The sequence below is a fragment of the Eretmochelys imbricata genome, chromosome 20 (genome assembly GCF_965152235.1).
Source record: "Eretmochelys imbricata isolate rEreImb1 chromosome 20, rEreImb1.hap1, whole genome shotgun sequence".
In the NCBI taxonomy this organism is placed as follows: Eukaryota; Metazoa; Chordata; order Testudines; family Cheloniidae; genus Eretmochelys; species Eretmochelys imbricata.
In genome coordinates this window covers 9,501,359-9,522,087 of record NC_135591.1, presented here as the reverse complement: position 1 = coordinate 9,522,087, position 20,729 = coordinate 9,501,359, and the positions used below count along the sequence as shown (strand labels likewise).

The window sequence follows — 20,729 nt, the reverse complement described above, 5'->3', positions numbered from 1 at the left end:
TGAAAATGAGAATGCATCACAGAATAGCTTGGCTTTCTTGTCCATTTAAGGACAGTGCAAACCATTTATTTATTTATTTATTTATGGTACGTTCAAGGCCACAATCTTCAGGCACAGGCTACTGAGGATGGGCAAAAAATAGAGCCGAGCAAATAATAGATTTTAAAAAAATCCAGTCCATTTGAACTGAAGACAATGTTTTCTAATATTGCATCAAATCTAAACTGGAACACTTTTTGTTTCAAATCGACTAAAACATTTTGAATGGACTCAACACAATTATGTTTTGATTTTTATTTATTTCAAGTTGAATGAAACGTTTTGGTCAACTGGAAATGAATTTTTTCCCCAAGTTTTTCATTTTGATTACGCTGTTTTGGGTGTTTTTCACCCTCTTGTTGGTTTTTTTTTTAATTGGCCAAATCTGAAATGGAAACCCTGTTTGGAATTGAAAAGTCAAAGTGAAATGTTTTTGACTTTTTCAAGATTTCTTTTCCGCAGCGGAAACCGTTCTTCGAATTCAACCCAGATTCAGTGAATAGTTTCTAAACCCCCAAAATGGATTTTTCACTCAAAAACCCCCAAAGAATTTGTGGAAAAAATCTAGCGATTGAATGCAGTGGATGCATCTGTAGAGCTATTCATGGGACAGCTGCATATGATGGGGAGGGGTTTGCTGTCCATCCAACAAGCACTGAGTGGGTGACTCCACAGATCATGATGAGCACCTAGGATGGCCAGCAGCAGCTCCAGAACTTTTGGATGCAAAAGGCCACACTCCTGGAGTTATGTGCTGAGCTCACCCAGCCCCCACCCCCAGTGCCCAGATGCCAGGATACAGGGTGCCCTGGCTATAGAGAACCGGGTGGTGATTGCCATCCGGAAGCTTGTCAACCTGGATCACTATCACTCATAGGGGTATCAATTTCACCTTGATCACCTTGATTGATCAGTCCTTCAGCCTCTATATAAATTGTGCCGATCACAACACGTCTTCCATTCTTCTCTTATCCTGGCCTTCCTTCTCCATGTGCCTTTTCACTATAAAATCTTCCCATCTCTTTGGAGGTCGGCCGAGTGGTCGTTTCACTTCCTGCGGGTACCACTCGGTGACAGCTGCAATCCATCAATGGTCAGTGAGCCTCGCTATATGCCTGGTCCATCACATTTTATTGTACCTACCTGCTTTCAACAACGACGTCCTGCACTCCATTCTGCTGTCTGATCACTTCACTGGGGAGTCGGTGACGGATTGAAATCCCCCAAATTCTTCTTTCCATCGCCCTCTCCGTGACAGACAGCTGTTGCTCTTCTATCTTTGTCAGTGCCCATGTTTCACTGCGGCACCACATTGCTGGCGGTACTGTTGAGTTGAAGAGGTTGGCGTGTATCGCCTCATTGATTTTTCCTTTGAGAACATCCTTGATAGAACTGAATGCGTGCCAACCACTTTTCTTTCTTCGCGAGAGTTTGCCTTCCTGATGGTGGCACACGTTAATTTCTTGGCCCAAATAAACGTATAGCTCAACTTCTTCTATGTGTTCTCCCTTGACTATTACATGGGCTTTTGGCAAGACAGCAGCCTGCATATGCTTCCTTGTAGAGCGGCTCCTTTTCAGTCCGACGTGGCTGCTTTTTTGTGTCGAGCCCTCGCAGCATTTGCTGTAGTTTGAGAGTGTTTTCGGCAATCAGCACACTGTCGTCCACCAATCGGAGGTGGTTTAACTGCTCTCCATCGAGGCGGAACAATTTGGCGCTGAAAGATCAACAGGTTGTCAGTGAAGTCTCTTTCTCAAAGACCTGCTCTAGCTCGGCCGGAAGCTATTGGGCTGGACACTGGCGTGAGAAGGCCTGCGTGATGCTGTGCAGGTGGTTGACCAAGATAATCATGGAACCTTTTAGCCTTCAAAGCAACAAGTTGCCCGTATTATAGGGGCCGTGTACGTCATGCCTGCAGCGCAGCACAATCACTGAGTCAACCCATTGTCCTCCCAGCCACAGAGCTGCCCAGCCTGTTAGCTGAGCCCAGCTGGCATCTCCCTACAGTCATCAAAGGAAAAACGTGAAACACATCACCGATGAGTGTCCTGGATGAAAAGCAGCTGCAGGGAGGAATGGGGGTAGCAGCCCAGAGCTCATTGCCATGGCAATGGGCTCAGCTGGGACTCTGCTATTGAGAGGGGATGGCTGTAATTATATTAATGGGACTGACTCGGGCATAGCTGGCAGTGGACATAGTGACGGGCACTCAGAGCAAGCAGGGGTTGCAGCGGGCTCTGGGGAGCAGCCGCCAGCCCCGCTCTCAGCCTTCGGGGTACACAGAGAGGGGGAGGGAGAGCAGGCAGCTGTGGGTGTGGGGGGCAGCCACAGCCAGCAGCTCCTAGCAAGGGGGCGGGAGGAGGGGACAACGTGGTTCCAAGTGCTGATAGGTCATAAACCAAATCCTGAGTGCCCCCGTTCTCTGTCTCCCTTTCCCCACCCCCAACAGCCCCAACCAGTTGCTCCAGGGCAGGGAAGAAGACTGCAGTGTGTCCCCTCCCCCGCTACCCCCATATAGGGGGCACTGAGGCCAGACAGCGAGCGTGGGAGAGAGCTGTCCTGTCACCAACGGGCTCCTGTACCCAGCACTGAAGAGGCACAAGAGGGGCAAGAGCAAGACCAAGGGGCGGGTTGGGAAAAGAGGGGGGACCTTGCTGCTGCCCAGGCTGGAGCTGTTCTGGGGACAGAAGCCGTCAGTCTCCAGGACTGTCAATCCAGCCTCCCCGGCCGTCACTTAAACGCTGTGTGAGAAGCAAGCTAGTGCAGAATGGAAATGCTGAGCGGGCAGGTCACTGCAGACCCAGCTCACCCCCGTGCGGTCGGGGGCTCGTTAGCTGTAGGGGTGGGGCTAGGGTTGCCAACTTTCTAGTCGCACAAAACCGAACACCTTTGCCCTGCCCCCTGCCCTGCCTCTTCCCTGAGGCCCCACCCCTGCCCGCTCCTTCTCTGAGGCCCCGCCTCCCGCTCACTTCATCCCCCCTCCCTCTGTTGCTCACTCTCCCCCACCCTCACTCACTTTCACCGGGCTGGGGCAGAGGGTTGGGGTGCAGGAGGGGGTGAGGGCTCCGGCTGGGGGGTGCAGGAGGTGGTGTGGGGCTGGAGATGAGGCATTTGGGGTGCAGGAGGGGGCTCAGGGCTGGCAGAGGGAGTTAGAATGTGGGAGGGGGTTCTGACCTGGGGCAGGGGGTTGAAGTGCATGCTCTGGGAGCAGGCTGAGGCAAGAGGTTGGGGTGAGGGGTGCAGACTCTGGGAGGTGCTTACCTCAGGTGGCACAGCTGCAGACAACCCCTCCCCCTGCGGGGTAGGGATGTTTTACAGACGGGGAAACTGAGGCACAGAGAAAGTGACTTGCCCACAGCAGCTGGGAGGTGAACCCAGCCTTTTTGAGGCCCAGCCCAGCGGCTCTCAATCTGATCCAAGCCAGGAGCCCCGAGCCCCCTCACCCGCATCTGGCCAGGCCTCCTCCCAGTGAGCAGTACCAGAAAGGCAGGGTGGTCCTGTCCCCACCCTCAACACCCGTCGAGAATTCCTGTCTTGCCCAGTAAGGATTTTGCTTGAGTGAGGATGGAAGAATAGAGTTCAGGGAGGGCACACCAGGACCCCCTGATACGAAAGGTCTGAGGGGAGATATTCTGCCATCTGATTCCATTGTCCCGTCAAAGGTGCCCAGAGAAACCACGCTGCCAGCTTTTCCGCGCCCAGATCCCAAGCTAAGTCACCCCTTATGGGAAAATCGGAAATCCTGTAGCAATTCAGCCACTATGGCACTACAGAAATTTCCTAGGGACCTATAGAAACCATGCTAACTCTAACCTGTAGATTTGAATAGATTGAAATGCCTTCTATAGGGGGTTTTTAGACGCACACTGCAGAAGTCTACAGCAGGCATCTGTTTAAATTCTACAGGATGGTGCAAAAAGAAAAAAAAGGCGACTGAAAAATGCTGATGTGCGGCTCAGTTCTAACAGCATTTTAGGAGCCAGAGCCATGAGGAAAGGGATAGATAATAGGGCAGAAAATACCATCACGCCTCTGTATAATTCCCTGGCACGCCCACATCTTGAATCCTGTGTGCAGATCCGCTTGCCCCATCTTAAAAAAGATATATTAGAATGGGGAAAGGTACAGAGAAGGGCAACAAAAATGATGAGGGGGATGGAACAGCTTCCGTAGGAGGGGAGATTAAAAAGACTTGGACTTTTCAGCTTGGAAAAGAGACGATTAAGGGCGATGTGACAGAGGTCTACAAAGTCATGACTGGGGTGGAGACAGTGACTAAGGAAGTGTTATTTACTCCTTCTCATAACACAAGAACCAGGAGTCACCCTGATGAAATTAACAGGCAGCAGATTTAAAACAAACCTAAGGCAGTACTTCTTCAGACAATGTACAGTCAGCCTGTGGAACTCGTTGCCAGGGAACATTGCGAAGGCCAAAAGTATAATTGGGTTCAAAAAAGAATGAGATGAGTTCATGGAGGACAGGGACATCAATGGCTATGAGCCAAGATGGTCAGGGACCCAGCCCCATGCTCTGGTTGTCCCTAAACCTGCAACTGCCAGAAGCTGGGACTGGATGACAGGAGGTGGATCACCCTATAATTACCCTGTTCTGTTCCTTCCGTCTGAAACCTCTGGCACTGGCCACTGTCGGGAGATGGGATACCGGGCTGGATGGACCATTGGACTGACCCAGCCTGGCCGTTATGTTCTTATCTTAACTGAGGGCAGCCGTGGTGAGCAGAAGTCCATGGAGCCAGATGCGCTGCATCCGAGGGTGTGAAAGGAGTTGGCAGATGTGATTGCAGAGACATTGGCCATTATCTTTGAAAACTCATGGTAATCGGGGGAGGTCCCGGATGACTGGAAAAAGGCTAATGTAGTGCCCATCTTTAAAAAAGGAAACAAGGAGGATCCGGGGAACTACAGGACAGTCAGCCTCACCTCAGTCCATGGAAAAATCATGGAGCAGGTCCTTAAGGAATCAATTCTGAAGCACTTAGAGGAGAGGAAAGTGATCAGGAACAGTCAGCATGGATTCACCAAGGGCAAGTCATGCCTGACTAATCTAATTGCCTTCTATGACGAGATAACTGGCTCTGTGGATGAGGGGAAAGCAGTGGACGTGTTGTTCCTTGACTTTAGCAAAGCTTTTGACACGGTCTCCCATAGTATTCTTTCCAGCAAGTTAAAGAAGTATGGGCTGGATGAATGGACTATAAGGTGGATAGAAAGCTGGCTAGATTGTCAGGCTCAATGGGTAGTGATCAACGGCTCCATGTCTAGTTGGCAGCCGGTATCAAGTGGAGTGCCCCAAGGGTCGGTCCTGGGGCTGGTTTTGTTCAATATCTTCATTAATGATCTGGAGGATGGCATGGATTGCACCCTCAGCAAGTTTGCAGATGACACTAAACTGAGAGGAGAAGTAGATACGCTGGAGGGTAGGGATAGGATACAGAGTGACCTAGACAAATTGGAGGATTGGGCCAAAAGAAATCTGATGAGGTTCAACAAGGACAAGTGCAGAGTCCTGCACTTAGGATGGAAGAATCCCATGCATCGCTACAGACTAGGGACCAAATGGCTCGGCAGCAGTTCTGCAGAAAAAGACCTAGGGGTTACAGTGGACGAGAAGCTGGATATGAGTCAACAGTGTGCCCTTGTTGCCAAGAAGGCCAATGGCATTTTAGGCTGTATAAGTAGGGGCATTGCCAGCAGATTGAGGGACGTGATCGTTCCCCTCTATTTGGCATTGGTGAGGCCTCACCTGGAGTACTGTGTCCAGTTTTAGGCCCCACATTACAAGAAGGATGTGGAAAAATTGGAAAGTGTCCAGCGGAGGTCAACAAAAATGATTAAGGTGCTGGAACACATGACTTATGAGAAGAGGCTGAGAGAACTGGGATTGTTTAGTCTGCAGAAGAGAAGAAGGAGGGGGGGGGATTTGATAGCTGCTTTCAACTACCTGATAGGGGGTTCCAAAGAGGATGGCTCTAGACTGTTCTCAGTGGTAGCAGATGACAGAACAAGGAGTAATGGTCTCAAGTTGCAGTGAGGGAGGTTTAGGTTGGATATTAGGAAAAACTTTTTCACTAGGAGGGTGGTGAAGCACTGGAATGGGTTACCTAGGGAGGTGGTGGAATCTCCTTCCTTAGAGGCTTTTAAGGTCAAGCTTGACAAAGCCCTGGCTGGGATGATTTAGTTGGGGATTGGTCCTGCTTTGCTCAGGGGGTTGGACTAGATGACCTCCTGAGGTCCCTTCCAACCCTGATATTCTGTGATTCTATGATTCTATGAAGCGGGGGCCATTTCGAAAGGGGGCAAAAGTTACGTGCCTTTGTGCTTGTTCTTCACTCACTCACTGGTCTGGTGAGAATAGCACAATATGATGATAATGTTGTGAGACTGGTTACTCTTGGGATGGCAGGCTGCATGGGAACTGCACATCCAGGGGGCAGGCAGGGGAGTGCAGGCCAGGGGGATTGTGGGAGACAAGAGATGGGTCAGGTGGGTGCTGGGGAGCAAGGGGGGCTCGTCGGGTGAGGGGTGGCCCCCAGAAACACAAACACAACTATGCTGCTGGTTCCCCCCACCCCCATGTCACTTCATAGAATCATAGAATATCAGGGTTGGAATAGAGGAGAACGATCATGTCCCACTTCCCTTGCTCAGAACACAGTTCATTGTGTAACTCTGTGCCATGCAATTTCCTGGGGCCCTTGCACCACACTCAGCCTATGGGGCAATTGGCCCTGGCTCTTTCAAGCTGCTCCCAGACAGTAACAGGGCTTGGGGAAACCGCTAACCTGCATGGGGAGCTGGAATCCTCACCTATGGGAAGTCAGGGCCTCATTTGGCACCAAAACCAGGACGTGAGGCTCTGCCTTGGGGCTAGGCACAAGGGGATGGACACTAAACTTGGAATCCCCACTCCCTACCAGGAATTTTTCAGGAAGTGATGTCACTGCTCCAGCCACTCAGGGATGGGATTTCCCAGGGCCAGGTAGCACCATGCTGCTATTCAGCATGTGCACACCTGGGCTGGAACTTGCTGGAGGCAGTGAGGCTAGAGCTGATAAGCCTAGGCTCCTACCAGAGCTAAAGGAGAATCCTTGTTAACAGTATGGAGCCTATGACCCATGGTCACTAGGTCTGCTTCCCTCCAGCAGAGGGAAGTGATGATATAAACCTGGCAGCTCATTCCAATGCACTACTGATGGATAAACCTGCTTCCAAAGTCATGAATCAGAAATATATCCCAGGAGTCCTATGTCCTACGCACTAGGCAACTCCACCAGCTCCTGCCACAATGTGGCCTGCTTCTCCCAGAGGCAGGACTGTCCTGACACGAGGGCTTAGCAGACACACTGAGACCATCGAGAGCGATTTATGGGGTGGGTGTGTGTTTGTGGGGGGAGGCACAAGGCTGGAACTGCAGGACCCCATCTGGATCAGGATGCCCCCGAAGTGCGGTCATGTCTGGGCTTGCTGTTCTGCTGTGGCACAGTCATAAGGCTGTCACCTTATGGGGAGGCAGTGTGGCCTAGAGCTTAGAACACTGGATTAGACTCGGAGAACTGGGTTCCAGTTCTGGCGCTGCCAATGAGCAAGTCATGACTCCTTCTGTGCCTCAGTTTCCCCATCTGTAAAATGGGGACAATGATACCGACCTCCTTTGTGAAGTGCTTTGAGATCCAGTGATGGAAAGTGCTGTATGGGTGCTCAGGACTAGTATTGCTTGCACCCAGGATTCATTTGTTGACTGTAGTGGAGTCACTCCTTTTTGACACCGGTGTGAGTGAGGAGGGAAGCAGGCCTGAGTCCTTGCCCCAGGGTGCTCACGATCCAAAGAGGTGCTCAGAGGAGAGGACAGGACCTGGGGATGGGGTTCTGGGGATAGGGCAGGAGCTGCCTTCTTGGTCTGCGTTCGTGCAGCACCCAGCACAATGGGGTCCTGATCCATTGGTACCTAGGCACTAAAATAGTACACCTAATAAAAAATGTACAGCGCCTAGCACAGTGGGGGTCCTAGTCCATGACCTGGACTCCAGCACTACCGTGATACACCTAATAAACGATCAAGACCACACTGGGCCAGTTTGCCATGGAGATACAGATTCTGATCCGAAGAGCCCCGGAGGATCTGATTTCGTCATCTGACCCCAACTTTGGCCCCAGCTGGTGTCTTGAAATTCCCACCCTTTGCTTGGGTCATTTCTCTGCCTGGGCTGGAGAGAACCTCCCTTCCCACACCCACGCATCTGCCCTGTTGCTCCACACCTGGAGGCAGTGCTGGTTTGAACAGCAGCCCCCAGGCACCTGCTCTCCCAGGGCCAGCGTAGTCAGGAGACACTGCTATAGTCCTTTGCTCTTGGACTCAGCAGCAGCGTCTCGGAAATGCAGCCCCTTTGGCTCCCCCCTGCTCTGACGCCATCTGGGATTATGCAACAGGGCCCGTTGTTGAAATAAGATGCTCTGTTGCATCATCGGGATCAGTGTTGGAGAGACAGCTCACAGAATGGTTGAACCCAGTTGCCGGACGGGGCCATCTACGAATGAGATATATGTGAACCACGAGGTTATGGTGAGGTCGCCAGACAGGAGGATGAAAAGAACCAGTCCCAAGCCAGCAGGGCATGGAGGTAAAAGCCAACACCAGTCGCCAACTCAGACCCACGCGGCATCCAAGCAGCGGGTTCCAATAGCGCGGAGCCTGTCCTGACAGCACCCCATCCGGAATAACAGCCCTGTGGCCACTACAGCTCATGTGGAAGAGGAGCCAGCTGCCCACAGACCACCAGCAAGCTGTCCATGGGCCACAACATGGGAACCTCTGGCTTAGGCAGCTCGGTAGAGCAGAACTGCAGCCAAATTTGAATCACTAGAAGGATTTTGGGGGGCTGATTTGAGCCAGGATTTAATTTCCACCCCAGCTTGCCTGACCCAGAGGTGGCTGATCATAGCGCAGTCAGGAAAGGCAGTACTAGTTGTTATTTGTAATAGTACCCAGACCCACAGCTGAGCAGATTTGAACCAGTGTTAGCAGGGAAGTACAGAGACCACAGAGGGCAGAGGTTTATGCCAGTGGAGGGCAGCCATGGCACAGAGGCACCAGTCAGCTAGTGACTAGATCAAATCAGGACTTTTTTTTTTCACCCTGGAGAAAAATATCAGCAAAAATATTGATTTCTTTCATCACAGTTTTTTCTAATATTTTTGGGGTTCTTCAGAAAACAAATATTTCCAATGAACCAAAAGCCCCAATGCATTTTTGGGCTTTTCCACAAGGTTTTGGATGAAAATTGAAAAAAAAAAATTGTTTTTGAAAAAAAGAGTCTGGTTTGTAACAAAACAAATAAAATTACACACACACACACATGTTTATATGGGAAAATTTTTCAATTTTCAACTCTGCTAATGACAAGGCTTAGTTTGTTCCAGTTTGAAATCATCCTTTTTTAAAAAAAACCCTGCCTGTTTTGCAGCAGTGGAGTGGTCTGATGATGAAATTCCTGTTTATGAAAATATATCAGTGACGACTGACAAGAAGAATCACCAGCCTCCAGCAGAAATGCCTCCCTCAGACCCAGGTAAGTCAGAACAGCATGGCACGAGCACCCCCAGCCCCAGAAGTGGCTGCATTCTAGTGCCAGATGAAGGATCTCAAAAATGCTTTATACTGCTTACGTGGAAAGGGATCAGCTGTCCCACGCTGAAATGCAGCCACGGCTAGGGTGGGATGTAGCAACTGTTTAACAGCTGCACTGTGGTGCGTCACAGAGATCACTCACTCACACAGCACTGAAACGCAGCCACTTCTGAGGAGGGGGCAAGGCAGCTGTCTAACAACAGTTTAGGACAGGAAGTGAAGAGGAATCCTGTATCCAGCTGGAAGGGTAACAGGATGGAATTACTCCAGTGGAAATATGGCCTGGAGGCAGAGGGAAGGGGAGTAAGCAGTAAAATGGGATGCCTGTCCACGGGGGGGTGGAAGGAGGGAAAGACACCTTAGCCGAGCAACAACCTCCCTGCCTTCTCCGTCCCACAGGGCAGCTGTACTGGTGGGAGAGGCTGTGCAAGGGTCTTGCTGGGGAGACATCTACCTGGAAAGTTGTGAGAGGCTGGTCCCTGGGCTCAGAGACAGCTGCTTCCATTACTCCAGCCCAGCTAGCTGCAGGCATGGCCAACACCGGGGCAAACACAGCGTTCTTCCCAAACTGTCTAGGAGAGATGCTGGAATAAAGACCATTCCCAGCTCTCGGGGATTAATACCCCCTGCTAGAAGCGGCAGCCTCTTTGTGGTGGTGGGGGCTGAGGTGGGTCTTAGCTCCTCGTCGCCACAGGGCCCCACACCCTGCAGGCCCTGCCCCCTGGCCAGGCCAGAAGCCAGCACTGGGCCAAGGTCCTGCGCCACTGTGGGGAGCCCTGGACCCTCCACCTGCCCTGGGCAATGCACCCCAGGGGACAGGGACACCCTGCCCCCCCCAAGGGCAGGTGGAGGGTACGGGGTTCCCCCTAGCAGCCCAGACTCCCTAGGCGGCTCTTACCATGGCCCGGCTCTGGCTTCCAGCCTGGCCAGGAGGCAGGACCTTGGGGGGAAGAGGAGGAGCAGGGGGCAGGGGGCAGGGCCACAGTTCCGGCACCGGTAGCCTCCCCAGACTTCTACACAGGTTCCAGTGCTCCTGTGAGGGCCCCCAAATTGTCCGGGCCCTTGGGCACAGGCCCTGTGGGCCCATGCGTTAATTTCCCCCTGTGTACAGCGCATATCTTAGCAATAGGGAACATACCCAGAACCTGCTCAATTGTAACAACAGCTGTTTTCCAGCCCCTATAGCTCCATCCACCCCACAGCCTGCCAAAGGGAGAACCCGGGAGCAGAAACACATGCTGATGCTGTACCTCCTGATGGCCGTTTGCTTTCTCATGTGGATCTCTCTCCTCTCGCTCACAGTCGTGAACGGTGAGTCTGCCCCATCCAGCCCTGGCCACCAAGCGGATGGGTGATCACCTGTGAAAGGTTCAGAGAAGACCCCAGGTCCTATGACCATTCGAGGTGTGGAACACCTGCCTGAGAATGAGACACTAAAGGAGCACCATCTGTTCAGCTTATCAGAGAGAAAGTTAAGAGGTCACTAGGGATCTATGGGGAGGAACTTCTGCAGCACGGCCGGCCCTAAAAGATCTACCACAAATACAATATGAGTCAACAATGTGATGCTGTTGTGAAAAAGGCAAATGTCATTCTGGAGTGTTGCATGTAAGACACACAGGAGCTAATTGTTCTGCTCCCCCCGGCACTGGGGAAACCTCAGCTGGAGTCCTGTGTCCAATTGTCTGTGCCACACTTTAAGAAAGACATGAACAAACAGGAGAGTCCAGCAGAAAGCAACATAATTGATCAGGGGGTTAGAAAACCTGCCCTCTGAGGAACGATTGGAAGAACTGGGCATGTTTAACCTAGAGAAGAGAAGGCTGGCAGGGGACACACACCTGATGACAGTTTACAGATCTGTAGCAGGTTGTTATAATGAGGACAGTGATCAGTTGTTCTCCATGTCCCAGCTTTGAAGAAACTGGTGCAGTTTGCAGCAAGGGAGATTTAGGCTGGATATTAGTTAAGCTCTGGAACAGGTGACCTTGGGAGTTGTGGAATCCCTATCATTGGAGGTTTCTAAGAACAGGTTGAACAAACATCTATAGGGATACTTGGTTTACGTGGTCCTACCTCAGTGCTGGACTAGATGACCTCTTGAGATTCCTTCAGCCCTGAATTTCTATGTTTCGATGACTTTTCTGACAGCCAGGGGGCTCTTTAATCTAACAGATCCAAGGGCTGGGAGCAAATTCAGACTGTGCTATATAAGGTGCATAGTTTGAACAGGGCAGAGAATTAATCATTGGGACAGTTGACCCAGGGGTGTGGTGGATTGTCCTGGACTTTAGCTGCTTTAAAACCAGACCGAGTGGTTCCTGCTATCCATGGGAGTCTGTCCATTGATATCGTTGAGATCTGAATTAGGCCTCAAGTCTGCCTGCATGTGATCCCAGCAATTCAATACAACGTGAGATCCTTATGAGATAGAAACATACAGACTACGGGATTCCTAGAGACCCCAAGTGAGATCAGGGTCCTCTTGTGCCAGGCTCTGCCCCAAAGAGCTTATGATCCAAGTAGGCAAAGGATGGGAAACTGAGGCATAGAAAGGGGAAGTGACTTGCCCAAGGTCACCCAGCAGGTCAGTGGCAGAGCCAGGAATAGAACCCAGGTCTCCCAAAGCCAGTGCCCTATCCACTCAATGGTGCTGCTTACCTGGTTTTGTTAAACTATATATTCTCCATCTTTCTCAAGACATCAGAAGTCAAAGTACTTTCCAAAATAATGGCTAAAGATATTAACTGATAATACCAGAATCAGACATTCAAACAAATAAACAATCCACAGATCAGCGTCAAAGCTCTTGTGTTAAGATGAAATACGTGTTTGTCTGCACTGGATATGACTGTTGTGTATGACTGTTGTGTTTGTGTTTCTTATGTGGGCTGTGCTAGATAAATTGTATCCACAGCTAGTCTGTCCCTTGCTTGTGGATGCCTGGGTTTTGTGAACGTAATGATAGGTCAATACATTAATGTCACGTAGTGACCCTTACATGGTATTTTACAGAATTGTTTTTTGTTTTCGAATAGATGAGTACAGTGTGATGGCTAAATATATGTGCTAATACCGATGGATGGAGGGGTGTATATATGTATGCCAATGGATGGGTAGACAGAAGGATGAGTATTTATGCTGATGAGTGAATGGATAGAGCAGTATGTATACCAGTGGAAGGAGGATGGAGGATGGATGGATGGATGGATGGATGGATGGATGCATATGAATGCCAATGGATGGATGAATGTGTATGGATGCTGAAGTGAATGTATGTTGATGTGATGGATGGAAGTGAATGTATGTTGATGGATGGATGGCTGAGTATGTGTGCTGATGGGTGAATGGATTGAGAAGCATATATGCTGATGGATGGAAAGATCATAGAATCATAAAAGATATAATTGGAAGAGACCTCAGGAAGTCATCTAGTCCAATCCCCTGCTCAAAGCAGGACCAACCCCAACTAAATCATCCCAGCCAGAGATGTGTATGCATACTGAAGGATGGAGGTTGGTTGGATGAGTATGGATGCTGCAGGATGGAGGATGTGTCCATGGATGTGTCTATATGCCGATGGATGGAAGTGTATGTATTCCAATGGATGGATGGATGAATACATGTGTATGGATGCCGATGCGTATGTGCGTAGAGAGATCCTTCCTACCAGACAGTCATCAACTCTCCCCATTCCTCCAGACTGATAAAGTTAAGGAAATTGTAAAGCTGCAATGAAAATGATGCCAGTTTAACATTTTGTTGTTGCTTTAAGACCAGAAGATGACTGGGGAACTTGAGACTATTGCTTCTTGTTCTGCCACCACTGAGAACAGCCCAGCTCCATCCTCTTTGGAACCCGCCTTCCAAGGCTGCTATCAAATCCCCCCTCGCTCTTCTCTTCTGCAGACTAAATAACCCCAGTTCCCTTAGCATCTCCTCGTAAGTCATGTGCTCCAGTCCCCTAATCATTTTCGTTGCCCTCCACTGGACTCTTTCTAATTTGTCCACATCCCTTCTGTAGTGAGGGGACCAAAACAGAACGCAATACTCCAGGTGTGGCCTCACCAGTGCCAAATAGAGGGGAATAATCACTTCCCTTGATCTGCTGGCAATGCTCCTACTCATACAGCCCAATATGCCGTTGGCCTTCTGGACAACAAGCGCACACTGGTGACTCATATCCAGATTCTCGTCCACTGTAATCCCCAGGTGCTTTTCTGCAGAACTGATGCTTAGCCAGTCGGTCCCAAGCCTATAGTGGTGCATGGGATTCTTTCTTCCTAAATTCTAGACTCATCACTTGTCCTTGTTGAACCTCATCAGATTTCTTTTGGCCCAATCCTCCAACTTGTCTAGGTCACTCTGGACCCTATCCCTATCCTCCAGCATATCTACCTCTCCCCCCAGCTTAGTGTCATCTGCGAACTCACTGAGGGTGCAATTTATCCCATCATCCAGATCATTAATAAAGATGTTGAACAAAACTGGCCCCAGGACCGACCCCTGGGGCACTCCACTTGATACCGGCTGCCAAATAGACATGGAGCCATTGATCACTACCCATTGAGCCTGACTATCTAGCCAGCTTTCTATCCACCTTATAGTCCATTCATCCAGCCCATACTTCTTTAACTTGCTGGCAAGAATACTGTGGGAGACCGGATCAAAAGCTTTGCTAAAGTCAAGATATATCACAACCACTGGTTTCCCCATATCCACAGAGCCAGTTATCTCATCATAAAAGGCAATCAGGTTAGTCAGGCATGACTTGTCCTTGGTGAATCCATGTTGACTGTTCCTGATCACCTTCCTCTCCTCCAAGTGCTTCAAAATGGATTCCTTGAGGACCTGCTCCATGATTTTGCCAGGCTCTTAAGTGAGCTGACCAGTCTGTAGTTCCCTGGGTTCTCTTTCTTCCCTTTTTAAAATAGCACTATATTTTAAAATGGGCACTATATTTGCCTTTTTCCAATCATCCGGGACCTCCCACAATCACCACAAATTTTCAAAGATAATGGCCAGTGGCTCTGCAATCACATCAGTCAAATCCCTCAGCACCCTCGGAAGCCTAAGATCTGGACCCACGGACTTGTGCGTAAATAGTCCTTAACCTGTTCTTTCACCACTGAGGGCTGCTCACCTCTTCCCCATGCTGTGCTGCCCAGTGCAGCAGTCTGGGAGCTGACCTTGTCTGTGTAGACCAAGGCAAAAAAAGCATTGAGTACTTCAGCTTTTTCTACATCCTCTGTCATTATGTTGCCTCTCCCATTCAGTAAGGGCCACACACTTTCCTTGACCTTCTTCATGTTGCTAACATACCTGTAGAAACCCTTCTTGTTCCCCTTCACATCCCTTGTTAGCTGCAACTCCCATTGTGCCTTGTCTTTCCTGATTACACCCCTGCATGCTCAAGCAATATTTTTATACTCCTCCCTAATCATCTGTCCAAATTTCCATTTCTTCCTTTTTGAGTTTAAGCTCACCAAAGATTTCACTGTTAAGCCAAGCTGGTCTCCTGCCATATTTGCTTTTCTTTCTGCACATTGGGATGGTTTGTTCCTGCGCCCTCGATGAGGTTCTTTGAAATACAGCCATCTCTCGTGGACTCCTTTCCCTCTCATATTAGCCTCCGAGGGAAGGATGCTGAAGGATGGGGGATGTGCCGATGGATGTGTCTATATGCCAATGGATGGAAGTGTATGTATGCCAATGGATGGATGGATGAATACATGTATATGGATGCCGATGTGTATGTATGTGTAGAGAGATCCTTCCTACCAGACAATCATCAACTCTCCCCACCCCTCTGTGGGAAATGTCCAGACTGATTGAGTTAAGGGAATTGTAAAGCTGCAATGAAAACTACACCTGTTTAACATTTTGTTGTTGTTGCTTTAAGACCAGAAGATGACTGGGGAATTAAAGAGGATAAATGCTGCCCTTTCCCAGAGGATAAACCAAGGTACGTTTGATTCCTGTCTAGACTGCAAAACCATATTTCTAGGTCAACAGACAACACAAGAGGCTGGAGCATCATCCATCACACGCGGCCCATAAGGAGTCCAGGGGCATGGGCATTGCCAATAAAGCATCTGAGCCATTGATGGCGTGGGCCCGGGGCACAGCTAATGGGCATGCTCCATAACCTCCTGTGGGGAGAGGCTGGGTTCTGTGAGCACAAAGGCCAGGAGAGTTAGGCCCAGGTAGCCCCAGCATGTGGTGCAGTGGGTAGGGCTGGGGGGGAAATTTCCATCCAAACTTTTTTCTGACAGAAAATTGGGCTTTTGACTAAACTCATTTTGCAGAATGTATCTGCCTCCGGCAAAGATTTTTGATTTTTCATCAAAAAAACAAAGCAAAAAAAAAATATTTTTTTTTGGCTAGAACTGAAATTGTTGTACGTTTTTGGGCCATTCTCAGCTGCAGCAGCTGCTGAACACCAAAAAGTTGTGGATTTTCTGAAAAAAATGTGAAAATTTTGGCAGATATGATTTTCCCTCTCATCATTTTCGTTGAAATTTTCCATGGAATGCCCTCCCCCCATTCTGTGGCTAGCTTTCATAGCTGGGGACCTGGGGGGCTAGGAATCCTTGTGATCTGAATTCCAGTAGAGCTAGAAGCCCCAGCCATGGACCATGACCTCATTGTGCTGGGCGCTGTACATTATAAGATGTATTACGGTAGTGCCTCAGAGCCCCAGTCTTGGCCCAGGACCCCATTACTCTGGGTGCTGTTCACTATGTATTAGGTGTATTTGAGCAGCGCCTGGGAGTCCCACTCATGACCCAGGATCCTGCTGTGCTAGGCGCTGTACAAACTGGATACCAAGAGAGTTGATGACCGAAAGAGCTGACACTCTAAGTAGATGGAATTGATTGGGGGAGGGGCCCTCATACTGAAATCGCCTTGTTGTGCTGAGATCAGATGCCTCTTGCTTGTGTCCTCAGTGTCTAAGGAGTTGAAAGAAGCCCAGGTTCAGCTAGGAAAGGCATTGACAAAACAGAAGGCAGAGGAGGCAGGTAAGAAGAGCTACAGAGGTGTTTCCTGGCTCTCACCCCTCCTGGCCATTGTGCTGCACCTGGGAAGTGGGTATTCACCAACCTCGGTAGGCAGATCTAATGGGGGTCAGGTGGGTGCTGCTAGGATTGGGGTCAAGGATGGTGTCTAGGACCAGGAGTCTGACCCCTATCCCCTCACCCTACAGCTGCAGAGCCCGCCCCATCTTAGCGCATCCTCCCCGTGCAAACTGCCTCTCAGGTGCCATTTTCCAGCCACCTGGACTGGGCGAGAGTCCGCTCCCTGGCTGGAGGTGGAGGGTGGGAGCAGAGCACAGGCAGGGCTAGCAGAAGGGTGGTGTAGTCCGGGCACCCAGCAAGGGATAGAGCGGGAGGATATTTCCATGGGCTCCTAAAGGCTCCACAAACTTGAAGCCGGGCTTGCTCAGACGGCAACAATACCAGAGTTTATTTCAGCTCCAAAAGACTAATCCTTAGCAAGCAGGCAAACTGAGGCGCAGGGCAATTGAAGTGACCCACCTAGGATCAATGGCAGAGGTGGGAATAGGCCCTGGGCATCCTGGCCCCACTGCTCCTTTTCCAGTCACTGCCTGGCTGTGCAAGAACATAGCACAATAGTCCTCTGTGAGGAATGGGCGAGATTCTTCGTGTTTAGCACGCTGGGGGCAGAGCCCCCTTGAGAAATTGGCCATAACCCTCCCAACTGGGACTGCTGAGGAGTCTGGGAAATGAAGCCCTGATGGTGGCTGGAAATCCAAGCCTTGAGCTTCTTTGGGAAATCAGGCTCCATGAGACAAGAGTGACCCAGGGACCCCATTCACTACCCCACACGCATGGTTGGATCAGCCCTTCTCACCGAGCAGCAGGAAGAGAGCCTGTGGCATACAGCCCTTGGGCTGTGTTCTCTGTGGGGCTCCTTTAGGCCCAGCGATGCTGCTCCATGCATCCCCTGTGGGCGTGAAGCAGTGGTTGGGGCACAGACGGGTGCAGATCATGGGGCGCTGCTGGCCAAGGTAACTCCACTTCTCACAGATCCGAAGCACCCACCTCTGTACGTGGGTGAGTCCCTTCATCTGCCCCATCCCTGCTCACCAGCTGCTCAGAGTCCCCGTCATGGGCCAGGCCCCTCTTGTGGATGGGTTCACTGTGGTGGTCCCTTCCCAATCCCCACACAGAGGGATCTGGGCCGGTCCAAAGGATGGAAGCACTAGGTGGCAAGAGGAGGGGCTATCAGAGGGCTCAGGTGGAGGTGAGCTTGGTTGCCATGGGAGGGGATGGGGAACTGGCTCCCACTCACTGGGCCTTGCTGAGCAGGGATGTTTTTGTCTTGTTTCCAGCCTCGATGACCAAGCCTCCAAGCTCCTGAGGAGCTCAAAGGGGGCAGCAGCTTGCCTGAGCCCTGGACCGGGGACAGTGCGCTGTGGGTCCCCCTTCTCCACAGCCCACTCAGCCCTTGGCCTCTCCGCCAGATGGCATTTGTGTGGCTTGTGGGGAGCTAAGCCAAGACCCTCCCATGCATTCCCACTGAGCAGCCACTGGGTGGGTAACAACCCTTTGCCACAACAAACCAGCAGCAGCTTTGAAGTGCTCACCTGCTGTAAAAACGAAAGGCTCCGAGTCCTCTCTCTTGGCATCAGTGTCTGATAGAGACACAAAGGGCCACCCACGCCCCGATCTGAGGTGTGACTCTAGCGTGGCTTCACTCTGGATCTACCCTGGGCTGGCTGAGAGCTGGCGTGCAGCTGTCACCAGTGTGTGCATGGAACAAACTGACGCTCTCAGACAGGTTGGACAGATGGAGCGAGTAGAATTGGCCCACTGTATTTTTTTCTAACACTTGGGGGTGGAATTTTGAAGTGAATAATGGCTTTCTCAGTTCTTTGGCAATCCCAAAGAAACAGGGCGAAATAGTTTCAGGTTGAACCCAAAATGAAATTTTCCAAATTCGTAGGTAAAGCAAAAAGTTTTTATAAAATTGTGTTGGGCTAAATTGAAAACTATGAAATTTTGACTGAATTGAAAAGTAAAAAACACCCTTTATTTTATTCAATTAGTTTTTATTTGAAGCATTTTTGAATGTTTTTGATTTTTTTCAAATTAGAGAGACTTTCAAAACAAAAACTAGTTTGGAACCAGAAAATCAAATTCTTTCAATTTTTTTTTTGGACGTTTTTTTCCCAACTGAAACAATTCAGAGACATTGGCATGAATTTGAGGAGTGTTTCTGTGGTGCCAAATCCACATTTTTCTCTGAAAAATGATTTTGGGTGAAAAATGTCCTCCAGCTCTTCTTAAGAGCCCAAGTCTCTGAAAATCAGCAATTCCCCCTGACTTTCAAAGAGGCTTGGACTCCTAAGGGCCAGATTCTCAGAGGCTTCTAACTCCCAGTGATTCCAATGGGGAGGATGTTTCCATGGGCTCCTAAGAGCTCCACAAACTTGATGCCGGGCTTGCTCAGATGGCAACAATACCAGAGTTTATTTCAGCCCCCAAAAAGTTTTGGAGTCTCATGCTCCCACTGCCAGCATTCAGTCAACGAGAGCTCCCTGCTATGCCAGGTGCTTCCAAGCCTCACTGTGCATTTCACCCTGTATCCGGGACCCTCATCTATTGCACATCTGCTTTGCTGCATCTCCGAGGAGGTAACGGGAATCCTCAGCAGTGTGGATGATGACATCTGCTCCCTCCCTTGCCTTTATGGCCCCTCTTCACCCCACCCCTCATTTAAATGATGGCCAGCCAGCCACTGGGAAAAAGTCCTCATTAAAGAGAAAAGATTTTCCTTGGGAAATGTGGCTCATTTCATTCTTGATGGCTCATACATTTACTAGGATGCTGTCTGGGGAGGGGCCCCTGGGGAAGAATGAAGGCATGGCATATCTGAACTACAATTCCCAGGAGACATCATGGTACCTAGAGCAGAGTCTACTCCTGTCAAGGTTCCTTCCCCACTATGAACTCTAGGGTACAGATGTGGGGACCTGCATGAAAAACCCCCTAAGCTTATTTTTCTAGGCAAAACCTTAAGTTACAAAAAGACACAAAAACAGGAATATACATTCCATTCAGTACAACTTATTTTATCCGCCATTTAAACAAAACAGAATCTAACGCATATCTAACTAGATTGCTTACTGACTCTTTACAGGAGTTCTAACCTGCATTCCTGTTCTGGTCCCAGCAAAGGCAACATACAGGCAGAGAGAACCTTTGTTTCTCCCCCCTCCAGCTTTGAAAGTATCTTGTCTCCTCACTGGTCATTTTGGTCAGGTGCCAGGGAGATTATCCTAGCTTCTTATCCCTTAAAGGGTTTTTTCCTCTGGCCAGGAGGGATTTAAAGGTAGTTAGCCTTCCCTTTATATTTATGACAACTCCCCAAATTCCCAGTCTCTGTCTCCACTCCATTCCCGACATCCTGTCCTGGACTGGGCAGTAGTGGAAGGCCGAACTACTCCCCTAGCTCTGTGCAGTTTGTCTCTTGGATCTGGGCTTCATTAGCTGGGCCCATCTCTGGTGGGAACTTTATCAACATTTCCTGGAGTCTCCCTGTTCCTGGTAGCGCCTCCAGATCCCCAGCACAACGCCACCTTCCTAACAACCCATTTGAATCAGTTATCAATGGCCCATGACTTCAGCCAGGCTAGATGCAATGGCAATAAAAAAGCCATGTTTCCTAGCAAAAATCTTGCCTCTTTAAGAGCATCACCAGCCCCAAACCTTCAAAAATGACGAGTCGAGCAAAATCAGGGGGTTGGCTGAAAAGTCGTAATTAAAAAAAAAATCATATGCATTGGATTCTGTTTCTTTACCTGCTGGATTCTGAGCCTTGCCACGTCACATTTTCCAGCTTTCCTGTGCGCGGGCAGAAAACCTGCTTTAAAAAAAAAGAAGAAAGCAAGAGTCTCCTGCAATCCCATGACTCCCAGAGCTGGGGCTTTAACGTCAAACAGCATGAGACTCGTGACAAAATCGTAGCACTGGGAATGCTTTGGATCTGGTATTGTAGCTTGGGCCAAACTCCAG

General features: G+C 49.8%; 1 protein-coding gene across 1 annotated transcript; it reads left to right on the top strand.

The window, feature by feature from the left end:
• Positions 1 to 8,549: 8,549 nt before the first annotated feature.
• On the top strand, positions 8,550 to 19,451 carry LOC144277577 (uncharacterized). The gene is made up of 6 exons (XM_077838459.1): positions 8,550 to 8,680; positions 9,524 to 9,628; positions 10,864 to 10,998; positions 15,590 to 15,652; positions 16,638 to 16,709; positions 18,044 to 19,451. The coding sequence occupies exons 1-6, from the start codon at positions 8,557 to 8,559 to the stop codon at positions 18,070 to 18,072; spliced, it is 528 nt and encodes a 175-aa protein (XP_077694585.1). The 5' UTR covers positions 8,550 to 8,556; the 3' UTR covers positions 18,073 to 19,451.
• Positions 19,452 to 20,729: the final 1,278 nt, after the last annotated feature.